We start from the raw sequence: 17769 nt of genomic DNA on the forward strand, positions 1-17769 counted from the left end.
GTTCGAGCTATAACTGAAGTCATGTCTGATGGTCCTGCAGTGCTTCTTTAACCAGTGCCTCTATTAATTTCCCTGGAACAGAAGTTAAACTAAAAGGTCTGCAATTACTTGTGTTGCCCGTTGATCCTCCTTTGTGAGTTGTGGTCACATTTGCACATCTCCAGTCATGCATACCTCTTCTGAGTCCATGGAAGCTCTCGTAATTATGGCAAACCCTTAGCCATAATTATGAGATCATTACTTATAAATTGCTTACTTCCTTTAATATAACTGGATAGAACCCATCCACCCCAGGTGCCTTTCTCATGTTTATCTTCAACAATTTCTTCTCCACTGTGTTCTCACAGTTATTACAAAATCATCCAGCTCACTGACAGAGTTTAATTCACCTCTGGCATTCCCCCCCTCTGAATAACTCCTCATGCGTGAATGTAGATGCAAAACTCATTTAGTTTGTTAGCTACCTGAGCAGGATCATGAACAGTTAAACCACCGATATCCAGTGGACCAATCTGATTCATCCCTTTCCTTCTAGAGTTTACATAGGTAAATAACTCTGTTTTTCTTTGCATCCTTTGCAAAAGATTTCTCATAATTTGTCTTTGCCTGCCTAATCTCCTTTGTGACTTGGTTACAGAGCAGCTTATATCTATCATAGGCTTCCACGTCACCTATTAATTTATATGTATCCCACGCATTTTTCTTCTCTGCCACATGTCTCATTAGTTCATCTGACATCCATTTAGGCATAAACCTTGAACAATATTTCTTATTTGGTATGAAAAGCCTAGTAGCTTCCAAGATTAATTCTTTGAATGCTTCCCATTTTGAATTTGCTGTTGGTAACATCATCAGTGGGTCCCACCGTATAGAATTTAAATACTGTCTCAGACCTTCATAGTTGCCTTTACAAAAGCAAAAACCCTTCCCTTTATCCCTGATAGTAGTTACCTTTTTGAGTAAATCCCACTTCAGCACAGTGTGATCACTGCCACCTAGTGGTTACCTTATCTGCAGATACTTAATGCATGAAGGATCACTACTGATAACACTACCCAACAAAATTTTTTTTTTGTCATACCTCTGGAATTAAAGTTGGTTATTCTGAACAAAATTAATGTCCTGATTATGAAAACGTCAATCTTTTACTTCTGTTACATCTACATCAAAAAATATACACATTTAAATTCCTTGTTTTTATAAAATTTCAGCATCATCATCAGCCATTTTCAATCCACTGCAGGATAAGGCCTCTCCAGCAACTAGCCCGTTCCTTCTGTTTTGTGCAGGCCATCCATTTACTACCCACAAACTCATGAATTTCATTTGTCCATCTCCATCGTTGTTTTCCAGGTTTTCTTCTAGCTCCTCTTCTGTTATTTTCTTAGTCCATCTGTCATCATGTCTTCGAGCTATGTGTCCTGCCCAAGACCATTTTAGTTCTTTAGTATTGATAATATTATCAATACTACTTGTAAAGGACTCACAATGTCCTTTACTTGAGTTTGCTGCCTAATCCATGTGTTTCTCTTCTTATCTAACAGTCTGATTCCCAATATAATTTGTTTCAATCTTCGCTGTGTAGTTCTCAGCTTCTCTTCCATTCTTTTGGTGGGTGCCCACATTTCACTTCCAGAACTCATGGTGGGGAGTATACATTGGTTCATTATTTTACATTTCAGACAAATTGGGATATTGCTCCTCAGTATGTGACTATATTTCCTGAATGCTACCATCCAAAATTTATTCTTCTCTTGACTTCCAGCCATTTATCATTATTACAGCTAATGGCTTGACCCAGACAAGTATATGACACCACCTTTTCAAGTACTGCTCCTTCAATCATTATATCCCTTTCTGTGGCATACTTTTCATCATTACTTTTGTTTTAGCCATATTCATCTTTAGTCCAAAATCCTTATTAACTCTGCATAACTGATTAAGAATTTTCTCTAATTATTTGGGATCATGGCTTATGAACACAATGTCATCTACAAATTGTAAATGGTTTAGGTACTCTCCATTCACATTGACTCCTTTCTCTGACCAGTCTAATCTTCTGAAAGCTTCCTCAAGGGCAGCAGTAAACAACTTCAGAGATATTATCTCCTTGTCGAACTCCTTTCTCAATTTTAAATTTGCTACTGTCTTTGTCTAATAAAGGAGATAGCATTCTCATATATTTTATTCAAAATCATAATATATGGGATAACTATGCCTTGCCTATCCAGTGCCCGAAATGTTGCCTTATGCTGTATGGAGTCAAATGCCTTTTCATAATCCACAAATACCAGGCATAATGGTTGGTGTTTTATATTCATTTGCTTTCTCCATTAGCTGTGACATTACGTGAAGGTGATCCATAGTTTAGAATTCTGTCCTAAAGCCAATTTGCTCTTTCGGGTGATTCCAATCAAGTATTCTTTTTAATCTGTTAGTAATGATCCATGTGAACAACTTGTAGATGTGGGATAACAAGCTAATTGGTCTATAATTTCCAATTTCTGATTTATCTCCTTTCTTATGCAGCAAAACTATGATTGCATTATTCCACTGCTTAGGTGCCACACCTTTTATGATGCATTTTGTTAAGAGTCTTGCCAGTTTTTGTGTCATGTCTCTTCCTCCCAATTTTAACAACTCTACAGTAACTTTATCTTCCCCCGGGACTTTCTTGTTCTTCATTTTCTTCAATGCATGTTCTACCTCATCAGGAAGGATATCAGGTATGTTATATGTGTTACTAATTTGCGATCCATCTTCCCCACTGCTGGCATCATTCCTTCACTCCTTGTATAATTCGCTAAAGTAGTCTTCTGCCTTCTCTACTATTTATAAGTACACCATCAGTATTCTTGAGTTTCAGTATCATTTGCCTTTCTGTATTACTGCTCATGGCTGTTGATTTAAATCCTTTGTTTTCCCTTAATGCTTGTTCTACTTTTCTTGTGTTAAATCTTCCTATGTCCTCTCTGAGTCTCTTTCTAATGGCTTTGCATAACTCAGTATACTCAATTTTCTCCATGTTAGTGTTTTTCTTGCTCTTCATTTGTCATCTTTGGTTCATCACGACAAGTGTTTCTTGACTAATTTTTTAATTTTTTGGATTACATTTTACCTATAGGTTTCTGGGGCTTTATCCCTTTCAGAAAGTTGTAATATTCCTCGTCGATATCTTTGTCCTGAGCAGCCTGCAGAAGCTCAAACTTGTTCTTAAGTCTCTTGTGCATACTGTTTTTTCTCCTCTTCTGTTATCTCAAAGACCTTTATATTATTTATTCGAGTCAGTTTTTTCCTTTTTCTTACATCTATATCAAGTGTGAATCTTACCATTCTGTGATCATTTCCAACATTTACCTTGTTCAGGACAGTAACATCATTCATGATATATCTTCTGCTAGTGAGGATGAAATCGATTTCATTAGTTGTTAATCCATTTGGGCTCTTCAATGTCCAATTTCTGTTCACACTTTTCTTGAAAAGAAAGTGTTCATTATTGACATTCCTCAAGATTCTGCAAATTCCACAAGTCTTTCACCTCTTTCTATTTTCTATAGTTCCCCTTTCTGTGCTGTTTTGTCTCTTTCCAACCTTAGCATTGAAGTCTCCCATAATGATAATGTAGTGGGTTTTCTGCTCATCTAGAAGACTCAATTTCAGTGTACATTTCTTCAACCTCTTCATCATCATGGCTTGATGTTGGTGCATAAATGATTATAGCCTTTAGCTTATACCTCTTAGAAATCCTGAGTAGTAGTCTCGACAACTTTGGTGATGTACTTTTGAATGCCAAAATGTTGTTTTTTATATCTTTATGGACCAGAAAACCAACTCCACCTTCACTCCTTTCACTGTTTCCATTGGTATACAGCAGATTTCCACTTGATAAACTTATAAGTGATTAATTTCTTGTTTCAGCCAAACCGATGATATTCCAATACCCCCCCCCCCCTCTTATGGCAGCAAGAGGATCAGAGTGGAAGCAGAAGGTGCTAAGAATCTCTGGGTATGATCAGGTTGCCACACACGGAAACTGAACTTGGCCTGTACAATTGCTCACTTATAAGTTTATCAAGTGGAAATCTGCTGTACACCAATGGAAACACTGAAAGGAGTGAAAGTGGAGTTGGCTTTCTGGTCCATAAAGATATAAAAAACAACATTTTGGAATTCAAAAGTACATCACCAAGGGTGTCAAGACTACTTACTACTCAGGATTTCTAAGCGGTAGGTACAAGCTAAAGGTTATAATGATTTAATGCACCAACATCGAGCCATGATGATGAAGAGGTTAAGAAATGTACACAAAATTGAGAGACTTCTAGATGAGCAGAAAACTCACTACATTATCATTATGGAAGACTTCAATGCTAAGGCTGGAAAGAGACAAAACAGTGCAGAAAGGGGAACTATAGGAAATTTTGGAATTGGTGAAAGAAATGAAAGAGGTGAAAGAGTTGTGAAATTTGCAGAATCTCGAGGATTGTCAGTAATGAACACTTTTTTTAAGAAAAGGATGAACAGGAAGAGCCCAAATGGATTAACAAATAATGAAATCAACTTCATCCTCACTAACAGAAAATATACTGTGCATGATATTACTGTCCTGAACAAGGTAAATGTTGGAAATGATCACAGAATGGTAAGATGCACACATGATATAGATGTAAGAAAAGAAAGGAAAAAACTGACTTGAGTAAATAATACGAAGGTCTTTGAGATAACAGAAGAGAAAAAGCAGTATGTACTGGAACTTAAGAACAAGTTTGAGCTTCTGCAGATGGCTCACGACCAAGATATTGACGAGGAATATTACAACTAACTGAAAGTGATAAAGCCCAAGAAACCTATAGGTAAAAAGAAATCCAAAGAAGAAAAAATTAGTTAAGAAACATTTGTCATGATGAACCAAACACGAGAAATAAACACCGACAAGGAGAAAACTGAGTATACTGAGTTATGCAAAACCATTAGAAAGAGACTCAGAGAGGACATAAGATTTATCACAAGAAAAGTAGAACAAGCATTAAGGGGGAAAAAAAAGGACTTAAATCAGCAGCCATGAACAGTAATAGAGAAAGACAAATTATACTGAAACTGAAGAATAGTGATGGCGTACTTATTTATATATGGCAGAGAAGGCATACTTCAAATAGCAGAAGACTACTATAGAGAATTATACAAGAAGCGAGGGAATGATGCCAGCAGTGGGGAAGATGGATCGCAAATTAGTAACATATATGATATACCCGATATCCTTGAAGCGTTGAAGAAAACGAAGAATCAGAACACCCAGGGGGAAATGAAGTTACTGTAGAGTTGTTAAAATTGATAAGAAGAGACATGACAAAAAAACTGGCAAGACTCCATAAAATGCATTAGAAAAAGTGTGATACCTAAGGAGTTGAATAATGCAATCATAGTTTTGCTGCATAAGAAAGGAGATAAATCAGAAATTGGAAATTATAGACCAATTAGCTTGTTATCCCAAGTCACAAAGGTCATTACTAACACAGATAGAAAGAATACTTGATAAGAATCAACCAAAAGAGCAAGCTGGTTTTAGGACAGGATTCTCAACTATGGATCACCTTCACGTAATATCACAGCTAATGGAGAAAGCAAATGAATATAAAACACCAACCACCATTATGCCTGGTATTTGTGGATTATGAAAGGGCATTTGACTCCATACAGCATAAGGCAATGTTTCGGGCACTGGAAAGACAAGGCATTGATACCCCATATATATTATGATTTTGAAGAAAATATATGAGAGTGCTACCTCCTTTATTAGACTAGACAAAGACAGTAGCAAATTTAAAATCGAGAAAGGAGTTCGACAAGGAGACAATATCTCCGACGTTGTTTACTGCTGCCCTTAAGGAAGCTTTCAGAAGATTAGACTGGTCGCAGAAAGGAGTCAATGTGAATGGAGAGTACCTAAACCATTTACGATTTGCAGATGACATTTTGGTCATAAGGGCTAGTCTATTGTGGTTGGTTATAAGTGTTGGAGCTGACCTCCGTCCGGGTTGAGGGATTCTCCAGCTGCACAGTTCCCATATGTTTGGCTCCGAGATTATTGCAGTGGTCATTTTGGCAGTTAGCGTGAGGCATCATTCCATTATAAGGTTTGGCAGTCGGGCAAAGTTCAGTGCGGTTGCCATCGCAGTTGTTCTTTGCTGGTGGTGGTTGTTGTTTGGTTTTTTAGGAGCATTAGCAACTAAGGCCATATTGCTCCGGGAATATGCGGTGGTCATTCCCTGACCTTTCCGCATCCTCCGTATTTGGTGGTGACGGGCTCAAACCACGGTCTAATCAAGAAGCGTATGCTACGCACTGCTGCTCCTTCCCATCTGGCTACGGAGGCGCCGTTCTTTGCAATGTGGACGATGATGTTTATGTGTGATCCAACGAAGGAGCCAGTATTCGGAGGAGTACACAAGCTTGATATTCGTGGGGCTGCAGATGCCCATATTTCTGAGGCATATAACACAACGGAGGATACAGAGGTGTATACGTACCGCCGAGTCACATCCAGATCCTTAACGTGAAGTAGTTGTTGTTTGGTAATCCACCGCATTTTGCAGAATTTTGTTATGAGCTTGTCAATGTGGGGCTTGAAGGTCAGTTTGCAATCGAAAACAACTCCCAAGTCCATATGTGTATTTACCACTGGAAGGAGAATGCCATCTAGAGAAGCTTGGACTTCAGTGGGTTCATGCTTCAAAGAAAAGACAATTTGGGCTGATTTTGCAAGATTAATAAGTAGTCCAAAAAGTAGTACAAAATAAGTAGTGCAAATACTGATGTAGGTACTGACAGACAACTCATCTTGTAAACAGATGACGTAAACTTACAGTATTGATAAATACAGTACAGTAAATGTATTTTCTCTTCCTTATGATTTTCTTAATCACATTTTCTTTTCTCTAGCTTATTTTATTATAAATAATACAGTACATATAACATACAAAATATGTGCTAATCGACTGTTTATGTTATCGGTAAGGCTTCCGGTCAATAGTAGGCTATTAGTAGTTAAGTTTTTGAAGAGTCAAAAGTTATACGCAGATTTTCGACTGCAAGGGGGGGGGTGATGGCACCCCTAACCCCCACATTGTTCAAGGGTCAACTGTATTATTATTATTAGCCATATGGTGCAAGGAAGACTGAGGCTTATGCTGCACGAGCCAAAAATAATAATTCCCAAGTTACCCTGAGAGAGAAAGAGAGAGAGAGAGAGAGAGACAGAGAGAGAAGTAGAAAGGAATCACCAAGAAAGAGAAGAATGATATCCAGCTCAGGACCCTGGGTGTGCCAAGCCCATACCAGATGTGAGCCCCTGAGGGGGGGGGGGGGGTTGTAGATCATATTTGAAATTCCATGCTCCATAATCTGTTACAATTGAATCAGGCAAGGAAAAATTTATCAACAACAGCTTGAATGAACTTTTTGCATTCTTCAAGTCTGAAGAGCTTTTGTTCAGAAGTTAGAGTGCAAAACAGTCAATAGAATTTTTTTGTCTGACCAAATCTTCTGTCAAAGTTGCATGAATTGTTTTCCTGTTAATGCAAATTTCCTGTCATTATTCAGAGTCATTCATCAATTTTATGTTTAGTGTATGAAATTTTTCAACTATTTCTACAATTTAAAGCATTACTGAATGTCCACAGCACTCATCTTCCAGTTCCTCAGAGCAATCTCAATATTGTAAAAAACTTAAGTAAAAAAAACATGAAATAAAGTTACGGGACCATTCCCATAACATGTGCTTTACCAATCTGTAGGTTTGAGTTGCAGTTCTGAAACAAAATGTTTATAACTTGAAACAAAATGTAATGCTCTTTTTTCCATCACTTAACATAATGATAATACCTTGAACAACACCTTGATATTACCTTGAACAATGGCTCTGAAATGAATGACTGAAAATTATAAAAAATTGCTTGAACTAATCATACAAGGTGTATCTATTAAATAATTAGCCTACAGACACACCCACTACACATCAAGTGCCACCACACAGTACTTGAATTGAACCTTTCCCTAGACGTCAAAATTTTTAATGAAGATCAAAGAATAAGAAGACTCCAAGTTTGTGCAGACATTTTAAAAAAAAGTTGAAGATCCAGACTTTCTTAGTACTGTAATTACTTGAGATGAAAATTGGCTGTTGCAGTACAACCCAGAAACTAAAAGACAGTCTATGCAATAATTATGAGAACTTCCTTGGACTCAGGGGAGGTACCCATGGACTGGAGATGTGCAAATGTGACCCCAATTCACAAAGGAGGATCAAAGGGCGACACAAGTAATTATAGACCTGTTAGTTTAACTTCCATTCTAGAGAAATTAATGGAGGCACTGGTTAAAGAAGCACCGCACGATCATCTACACAAGACTTCAGTTATAGCTCTGACACAGCATGGTTTTGTTAAGGGGAAGTCTTGTCTAACCAATTTGACTGCATACTATGATGTGGTCACAAAGGAACTGGATGCAGGGAATAACTTTAAGATCATATATTTGGATCTTAGAAAGGCATTTGATACTGTTGCACATGGAAGACTGCTACACAAATTAGAATAGTGTGGCACTGGAGGCAAATTTCTGCTATGGATAAAGGGATGGTTGAGTGGGAGAAGACAGAGTGGTAATCAATGGACACTGCTCTTCGTGGACTAATGTTATTAGTGGAGTCCCTCAGGGTTCGGTGTTAGGACCATTGTTGTTTTCTGTATTTATAAATAATATTGATGATGGTATATCAGGCTTAATGTCCAAGTTTTCAGTCGATACGAAGGTTGGCAGGGTTGGTAAGGACACTAATGACAGTACGCTGCTGCAACAGGATCTAAAAAAGTTGAGCAGATGGGCTTAGAGGTGGCAAATGAAGTTTAACCTTGACAAATGTAAAGTACTACAAATGGGAAGCAGTAACTCCATAGTAATGTATCAACTCTGTGGTATTACACTGACAGTGGTAGAGAATGAAAAGGACCTGGGGGTAATTGTGCAGGCAGATATGAAGTTTTCTGAGCAGTACAGACCATCTGCAAGAGTAGCAAGATTCCTGTATTTCATTGACAAGACATGGTATCTTGTCAATGATATAGAGGAATTTTTCTAGCGGGGATAAGGAGGTGATTATCCCCTTGTATAAGGCAATGGTCAGGACATACCTTGAGTATGTATAGAGGTCTGGAGGCCTCATTTTAAGAATAATGTAGAGCTGTTGGAACGAGTACAGAGAAGGGCAACAAGATTAGTGAATGGAACCAAGGATTGCTCTTACGAAGAAAGGCTTAAGTTTTGCAAATTAGTGTCTGGAGACTAGGCACCTGCGAGGTGATCTGATTGAGGTGTATAAAGCCTTGAATGGTTTGAGCATGCTCAATGCTAATGGGATTCTTCCTCTTGTTCAGAATAATCACCTGAGAGGGCATAAATTCAAATTGAGGAAAGACAGTTGTAGGATAGATGTGCAGAAGTTTGCCTTTAGCCAGAGGGTAGTTGATTGGTGGAGCAGACTTCCATCTTTTGTTGTGGAAGTTGATAGCCTAAATAAATTTAAGACTGAGCTGGACAGGTAATTAGAATGAACAGAGGGCTGAAATGGGAGAGTTTTTTTTTTTTTTTGGTTAATGCTGCATAAGCTTGGTTTCTTGCATCGTATGCCTCTACAAATGCTAATGCAATGGAAGACAAAACAATCCCTCCAAACCATAAAAAGCAAAACTGTCAAAATCAAAATGAAAACCATGCTTCTTGTTTTCTTCGATATTAAAAGAATTATGGCTGAATATGTCCCAACAACAACAATGATACATATTACATTGAAGTTCTGACACGGCTGAATGAAAAATTCAAAGGAAGAGACCTGATTTGTGAAAGGATGGTTGAATACTCCATCAAGACAATGTTCAAGCACATAACATGATTTCTGTTCTGTTTGCCAAAAAACAAATCCCTGTGTGCGTGCGTACGTGCGTGCGTGCGTGTATGCATGCAGCCTTCTTGCCAGACCTAGCTCCTTGTTACCTTTCTCTCCTCCCTAAACTGAAAAGTGTAATTAAGGAAACCCATTTTCAGTCCATTAAAGACATTCAGAAAAAAAATTGTGTTTACCCTGTATGCATGAAAGATGTTTTATGTGTAACCATCTTTGACAACACCCACTAAATTTTGAACACCTAGAATCGAAATCATGAATGATGTAATTTATGCTCATGCCGGCTACTTACTCTACCAAATCAATGTTAGTGATAAATAGGATACACACATCCGCTGCTCACTCTACCAAATCAACTTTTGGAAGAGGTTAGGCCAATAGCCTAATTACCCATCTGATTGTAGCCATTTGTTGAATAGTATGATTCCAACAAGACAAGTATTTGTATTGTTACAATCATACTATCATGTTGGATCATGTTACTCTGCCATGCTTTGTCACAAATTACACATTATCCACCCATAATACGCTATCGAAACTATGACTGGGCTCAGGATCTCAATGAGTACAAGCGCGAGATGGTAATGCTGCACATTCCATTTCACAATGAGGAAACAGAGATACTGTCAGGGATGAAATATGTCAAGATCTACGACGACAATGAAGAGCTCATACTAGATCATAAATTGTATGAATTGGACTTGGACATTCGCAAAACAATTAAAATATGTAAGACAACGTACAAAGACAACAATGACATTGACCCCAATGAAGCATGTGGTAATGACCTGTATAGCCTTGTAACACAACTGTGACAAGCCCCCCTTTTTAAACTTTTACAATCATCCAAACAGCAAGATGAATGAGGATATAAAGCTCACCACAATCGACTCAGAGCAATTGCGAAGAAATGTGAAAACTTGATGACTAACAAGGCCTTCTACAACTTAATGAAAACAACCAATGGCGTGCAAAATATTCTACTCATACATGTAATTTGTTATCTCCCAATTCCGAACCGATTCAAATATTCTTGACCGGCCCAGCTGGTTGCAGAAAAATGTTTATAATTCGCCTCTTGAAGGAAATATACAACTGCTTCAGGAATACGGACGGGTACTACGATGCCTACATTAAACATGCTTCAAATAGTAAGGCTGAAGCGCATGTAATGTAATGATCTTGGATGTGCTCAGAGTTGGTTTATGCCAGCTCTGAGCACATCCAAGATTGCCCTCAAGATATCCATTTCTCTGGTTACCAAAAAGTTTCTGCCATGGGTGGCAATGGTTAGTGCAAAAGCCACCTAAGTGGTATGCTCCGAATCATAAACGTTTTTATGCAACCAGCTGGTTTATGCCAGCTCTGAGCACATCCACGATCATCTCCCATGATCCTTTGCATGATCTCCTTTCTCAACTCCTTTCTTTTTGCCTTTCCCACATTTTTTCCACAACCAGCTGGTTCATGCCAGCTCTGAGCACATCCAAGATCACTTCCCATGATCCTTTCCTTTAAATGCTTTACTTTACTTTAAATTTTTCAAGATATCCATTTCTCCTGTTACCAAAAAAGTTTTTGTCATGGGTGGCAACGGTTAGCCTAAAGCCACCTACGTGGTATATGGCTTTAGGCTAAGCTTGGTATGTGGTTTAGGTATGTGGCCCCAAATCATAAATGGTTTTCTGCAAGCTGGTTTATGCCAGCTCTGAGCACATCCAAGATCACCTCCCATGATCCTTCGTGCAATCTCCTCTCCAGACTCCGTTTTTCTTTGTTATGAAATGGAGTCAAATGACATCATTTCCGCATCGCAAAATCGTGACAAATTGATTTTACTACTGTCTGAAATTTAGTACGCACCACCAAAGATGTTTACACGTCAAAAACAACTGAAGTTTTAAAAGGGCTTATAGAAGATGACTTCAGAAAGGAAATCATCTTCTGTAAGTTAGTTTCTGTGCTTGGAACATTTCGAAGTGTGTGTGTGTGAAAGTTAGTTAGTTATTTGGTTTTTTTTTTTTTTTAGGAGCATTAGCAACTAAGGCCATATTGCTCCGGGATATGCGGTGGTCATTCCCTGACCTTTCCGCTTCCTCCGTATTTGGTGGTGACGGGCTCGAACCCCGGTCTAATCAAGAAGCATGTGCTACGCACTGCTACTCCTTCCCACCTGGCTACGGAGGTGCCCAGTGTGTGAAAGCCCAAGGAAATTATTTTGAAGAGGATAACTTGTAAGGTATGAAATATTTCATTATATTTATTTTATTACAAGTCTCATTATTTAATAGCCACACCTTGTGCAGGCCAGCTGCCACAGCAGGTAACATCATGGTCCTATGTGCCATGGTCCCAAGCATTAGTGCCATGATGCAAGGAAGCAAAGCTTACCCAGCATCAGCTAACCAAAAAATACAAAAATATTTCATTTCCCTATTACTTTCAATTATTTGTCCAAACTAACCACTTCCAAAACATTGGGTGGAAGTTTATTACAACAATTGATTACCCTTTAGCTGAATGTGAATTTCTGCACATCCATTCTACAAACATCCTTTTTAATTTATGTCCCACATGTGTTTTATCTCAGAGAGGGTAATACCATCAGAATTTAGTTTACTTATCCCTTTTAAAGCCTTGTACAATTCAATTAGGTTGCTATGAAGCTGCCTAGAGACTGCAATTTACAGAACTCATATTTCTTGTTAAGAATATCCTTTTGTGTTCCAAATCAATCTTGTTCTTCTTCTTCGCTGCATCCTTTTTAACAGATCTATATCCTTCCTAAAATGAGGCTAAACCTGTATGCAGTATTTCCAATCTGGCCTAACCTTTTCCTTCTGAGATTGATTATTCCTTTGTGATAGAATCTTTTGATTCCATCACAATGGAATAATCATGGTTGATGTTCCATCAAAATGGAACAATGGATTGATTATTCCATTGTGATGGAATAACCAACTCTTTTTCCCTGCTGGCAAAATTCCTGTATATCACTGTTGTTGTTGTTGTTGTTATTTGGTTTTTAGGAGCATTAGCAACTAAGGCCATATTGCTCCGGGTATATGCGGTGGTCATTCCCTGACCTTTCCGCATCCTCCGTATTTGGTGTATATCACTGACAGAATGGGCTGTTGTAGCAGCTTTCTTGAAATGCAAAAAGAATTTCATGTCACTGTAAAATTACCCCTACGTCTTTTATCCAGTCCACTAATCTGAGTTTGTTACCACCCAAATGGTAAATTATTTTGGGATTACTGCTACCCAAATGCAGTACCTTGCATTTATCACTGTTAAAATTCAATGTCCATTTTCTGGTGGACCATAAAATGGCAACTGAGTTTTAACTAGACCTTTAAGTAGCATACCCTGATTATTCTCATTTAATCACTGTACCTACCTTATTATCATCAGCAAACTTGAAATATCTGTAATCAATATCATTTATAAATATTAAAAAGTAAGGCCTAACATCAACCCCTCTACAACCACACTCACCACATCAGTCTGTGAAAAGCTGTGGCCATTTATAACCACTTTGTCTACTACCACTTAATCATCCCTTTTTCCATAATGACTTGCTCCATTTATACATATGGTACAGTAGCAAAGGCTTCACTGAAATCTAAGTATATGGTCTCAAACTTACTCTTTGCTTCCAGTTCTTTGTAACAACTTCATAGTAGCTAATCAGATTGGTGTGGAATGATTTTGCTTTAACAAATCCATGCTGGATTGCTTTAAGGCACTGCTTCGATTATGATCTTGCACTACTTCTTTATCTATTGATTCCATTGTTTTTTCTGAGGTTAAACTCACAGGCCTATAATTATACACTCACCCTCATGAATAGAAGATATATCTGCACATTTCCAATTCATAAATACCTCTTCTGAGTCTAAGGATGATCTCATTATGGCAAAAATGAGATTATGATGGCTAGAGGTTTTAATTACCTCTTGCACAGCCTCTTAATAAAATTGAATAGATTCCATCAGTTCTAGGTGCATTGTTCACTTTTAGCTGCAACAATTTCTCTTCCACCTTATTTTCTGTTATTATAAAATCATAATAACATAGAAAGACTTCTGCTAGCCCCATCTCTAAGAACTTCTTTGACAGCAAATAATGCAAAAATAATACAAACTGTCAAATTTGCATTACTGTACAACATTCACACTGTGATTAAATATATAAAAGCCAAAGCATTATACACATGACATATTTTTGGTTATATTCAGAACTTCTCAGTCACCCTTCGTATAAAATCTCATAAACATTATATTATTAAATAAAATGAATGTCTAATGAATGGAGGAGAGAGTACTAATAATTCTAGACTTAAAAGTATAATAGCACAACATTTGTTGTTGTTGGTACTGACTCTATCCAGTTTATTTAACAATACAGTGTTTGTAGGAAGTTTATATGTAAATAATGGAAATGTCAGAAAGCAGTCAGAAAAGTAAAGCTATAACTCTTAAGAGTCGTTGTCATCCCAGTGTCAAAATATGGTGTATGTTATTAAACAATCCTTACAAAGTTTAAAATGATTACTTCCTCAATTGATTCAGTAATAACCCATATTAGGTACATAAATTTCAATAAAACTTATGTAGATGTGTTTTACTGAAATTTATGCCAAAGTTATTTAAAAAGATGTTTCCATTCACAAGCAATACTCCATTTCATTACTGAAATAAATCATCAGTCCTTGAACTCATATATTGACTATACCTTGTAATAAATGCTTTACAGAAAATTCACCTTTTCTGGCAGGACATTGGTAGACATAAAACACTTGTCACTTCCTCTCTGTTTAAAAAAAAAAAAAAAAATTTTAATTAAATCTTCTAATTATTTGTTTATTTAAATAAAATATGCAATATTAAGCAGACAAAAAGTAATTTGATAATATATAAAATTTAAAATCCTTAATCTTTAAATCTGTCTAGTCTTATATAGAATGATGACCTTTATTGCAATCATTTGGGACACCGCTTAATTAATAACAAAATAACCAAAGAAACAAGAATGCAGCTGTTCAACGTTGTTTATTGATGTAGACTGGAAATGTGTACATAAAAAAGGTGGTGGAAGTGGACAGAAAGAAAAAATTAAAATCACACAATATAAAATAATTTAATTTGACCATCCACTATTACTTTGAGAAAGTTGTCAATAAAAATGGAACTGTCATGATACTGCTGGAAATTCAAACAAACCATTAAAAACAAAAAGGATATATTAAAATGAAGATTTATAAAAGGGTTAATGCTCTACTGTAAAACAGTTAGACCGTCAGGCATACAGATAGAGTAATGATACCGACAACCATATGAATTGTATGAGGCAACAGCAGTAACTAGCCATGCTGTGTGTCAGAGTTAAAGAAAAATTCAGGATGTTACGTAATCACCTCCGCTACACATGTGTAAACCATGTAAATAAACATTGTTTTTTCTATGTCTTAGTATACATCTGATCAGGACTTCGTGTATGGCGCCTCCGTAGCCAGGTGGGAAGGAGCAGCAGTGCGTAGCACACACTTCTCGATTAGACCAGGGTTTGAGCCCGTCACCACCAAATACGTAGGATGCAGAAAGGTCAGGGAATGACCACCGCATACCCCAGAGCAATATGGCCTTAGTTGCTAATGCTCCTAAAAACCAAATAACAAACAGACATCAGGACTTCATAAAACTGATAACATTAAACGAATGATAACATTATCCATGTCAAAATAAGCAGCATGAGCTGTAATAGCAAAGCCATATAATTAGAATAAATACTAATAGTTACTACATTTCTAAGCTTTAAATTCTTAAGATTTCCTCTTTGTACTAAATGCTATATGGGAAAAGCTCAGGGGGTTTGGGTTTGGGTTTTGGTTTTATTGGCGCATTAGCTACTAAGGCTATAATGCACCAAGACCAGGTCATTTGTAAAAAATTTTAAACTTTCAGTGACCTAATTAGTTAGGTCACTATGTCAAAAGGTATAGCAAATATATAAAAGAAAAATGTAAAAATTTTATATACGAGTAAAAATATTTATTGATTTTAAAAAGTTAAAAACAGCAGACACATTGACATTGTCAGATAAAATCTGACTGAGTGTATATGGCTCAGTCAGATGGTTAAAAGCAGTAAAACGGATATTGCTAAAATCTGGACATTCAATTAAAATGTGATGAATAGATAAAATGGTGCCACAGTTCTTGCACATAGGACAGTCATCTGCCCTCAGCAGAAAAGAATGTGTAAGATGACTGTGTCCTATTCAGAGGCGAGCTAGAACAACTTCCTCCTTATGATTGCTGCGCAGACTGGACTGCCACGGTTCAATTACAGGCTTTATATGATATAATTTATTCGCAGTCTGTCTATTACACGAATCCTGCCATTGGGAATGTATCTTTTGATGTATTATTTGCCTGTAGTCTGTATAGGGGACTAACAGGCAACGGTTATTATTGGGAATTGCTGATTTGGCTGCGGCGTCAGCCAAATCATTTCCCCTAATCCCAATGTGGCTGGGAATCCAGCAGAAGCGGATGTCATATTCGCGTTCATGGAGAACGTGAATCTTCTGCTGAATGCTAGACAGAACTGGATGAGGATTATATCCCACAGATATTAAAGCCTGTAACATGCTAAGAGAGTCGGAATATAAAATGAACCGTTGGTATTGGCATTTACTAATATGATCCAAGGCTAACTGTACAGCGTGCAGCTCTGCAGTAAATATGCTGCATTCATAGGGAATCTGCTCTGATATAGTGCTGTCTGTAAAGACAGCAGCAGATCCCACATATGATTCTGACTTCGAACCGTCTGTGTAGACTGGCGCGAAGTCGGAATGTTCAGTTCGGTGTGCTGAATGAAGCTGCAGGTAGACACATGATGGAGTGTCCGACTTTCCCCAGTTTCTAAGCGACAAGTCGCATGCCGGGACACGAGCATGCCAGGGTGGAAAGGGTTGCTTTGATGTTTGGGCAACCTTGTCTACCTTGATATTAAGTTCATTGAGTAGCTCTTGGAGACAAATACCAAAAGGACGATTGGCAGTCTTACAGGTATTGTACAAGTTTTCCCATCGTGGCTCAAAAACGAAGGGCCACGTAGGATGGTCTGGCAGGGATTTCAGTTTTAAAGCGTACTTTAAAGACAACTGCTTACATCGAAACGATAACGGTGGTTCGTTTGCTTCGACGTATAAGCTCTGGACAGGAGATGTTCGAAATGCTCCAGTAGCGATACGTAGAGCCTGATGATGGACAGGGTCCAGCCATCGAAGGGCACTGTATCTGGCTGAAGAATATACTTGGGACCCATAATCTAATCTGGATCGCACAAGTGCACGGTAAAGCCGTAGAAGGGTGCATCGGTCTGCACCCCAAGATAAAGAGGAGAGCGAGCGGAGCATATTAAGACCTCTTGTGCACTTTGTGCGGAGTTGACGAATATGATCCAAAAATGTCAGTTTTTTATCGAATATGAGTCCCAAGAATTTTGTGTTCGCCGCTACTGGAATAGCATTTTGTCCGAGCCTTAATTCAGGTTCAGGATGAAGATTACGCTTGCGACAAAAGTGTACGCAAGTGGTCTTCTCCGGTGAGAACCTGAAGCCATTAGCAAGTGCCCAAGAATTCAGACTATCAATGGCTTTCTGCAGTTGTCTTTCAATAACCCTCATGTTGCATGACTGGCAAAAAATGCTAAAGTCATCAACATAGAGGGCACTGTTTACAGTTGGAGGAAGTTGTTCTGTGATGGAATTTATTTTGATGGCAAAAAGCGTGACACTTA

The 17769-nt window shown here is 37.8% G+C and overlaps 1 protein-coding gene across 1 annotated transcript in view; it reads right to left on the minus strand.

The window, feature by feature from the left end:
- The window catches only part of Rab3-GAP (Rab3 GTPase activating protein), a 606356-nt gene that overhangs the window by 536312 nt on the left and 52275 nt on the right, over positions 1–17769 (minus strand). The window contains exon 4 of the mRNA XM_090376553.1: positions 14726–14773. Coding sequence (XP_090232679.1) covers positions 14726–14773 — 48 coding nt within the window. The remainder of the gene's footprint in view (positions 1–14725; positions 14774–17769) is intronic.

The sequence above is a fragment of the Mastigoproctus giganteus genome, chromosome 6 (genome assembly GCF_048544385.1).
Source record: "Mastigoproctus giganteus isolate SK-2022 chromosome 6, ASM4854438v1, whole genome shotgun sequence".
Taxonomy (NCBI): domain Eukaryota; kingdom Metazoa; phylum Arthropoda; class Arachnida; order Uropygi; family Thelyphonidae; genus Mastigoproctus; species Mastigoproctus giganteus.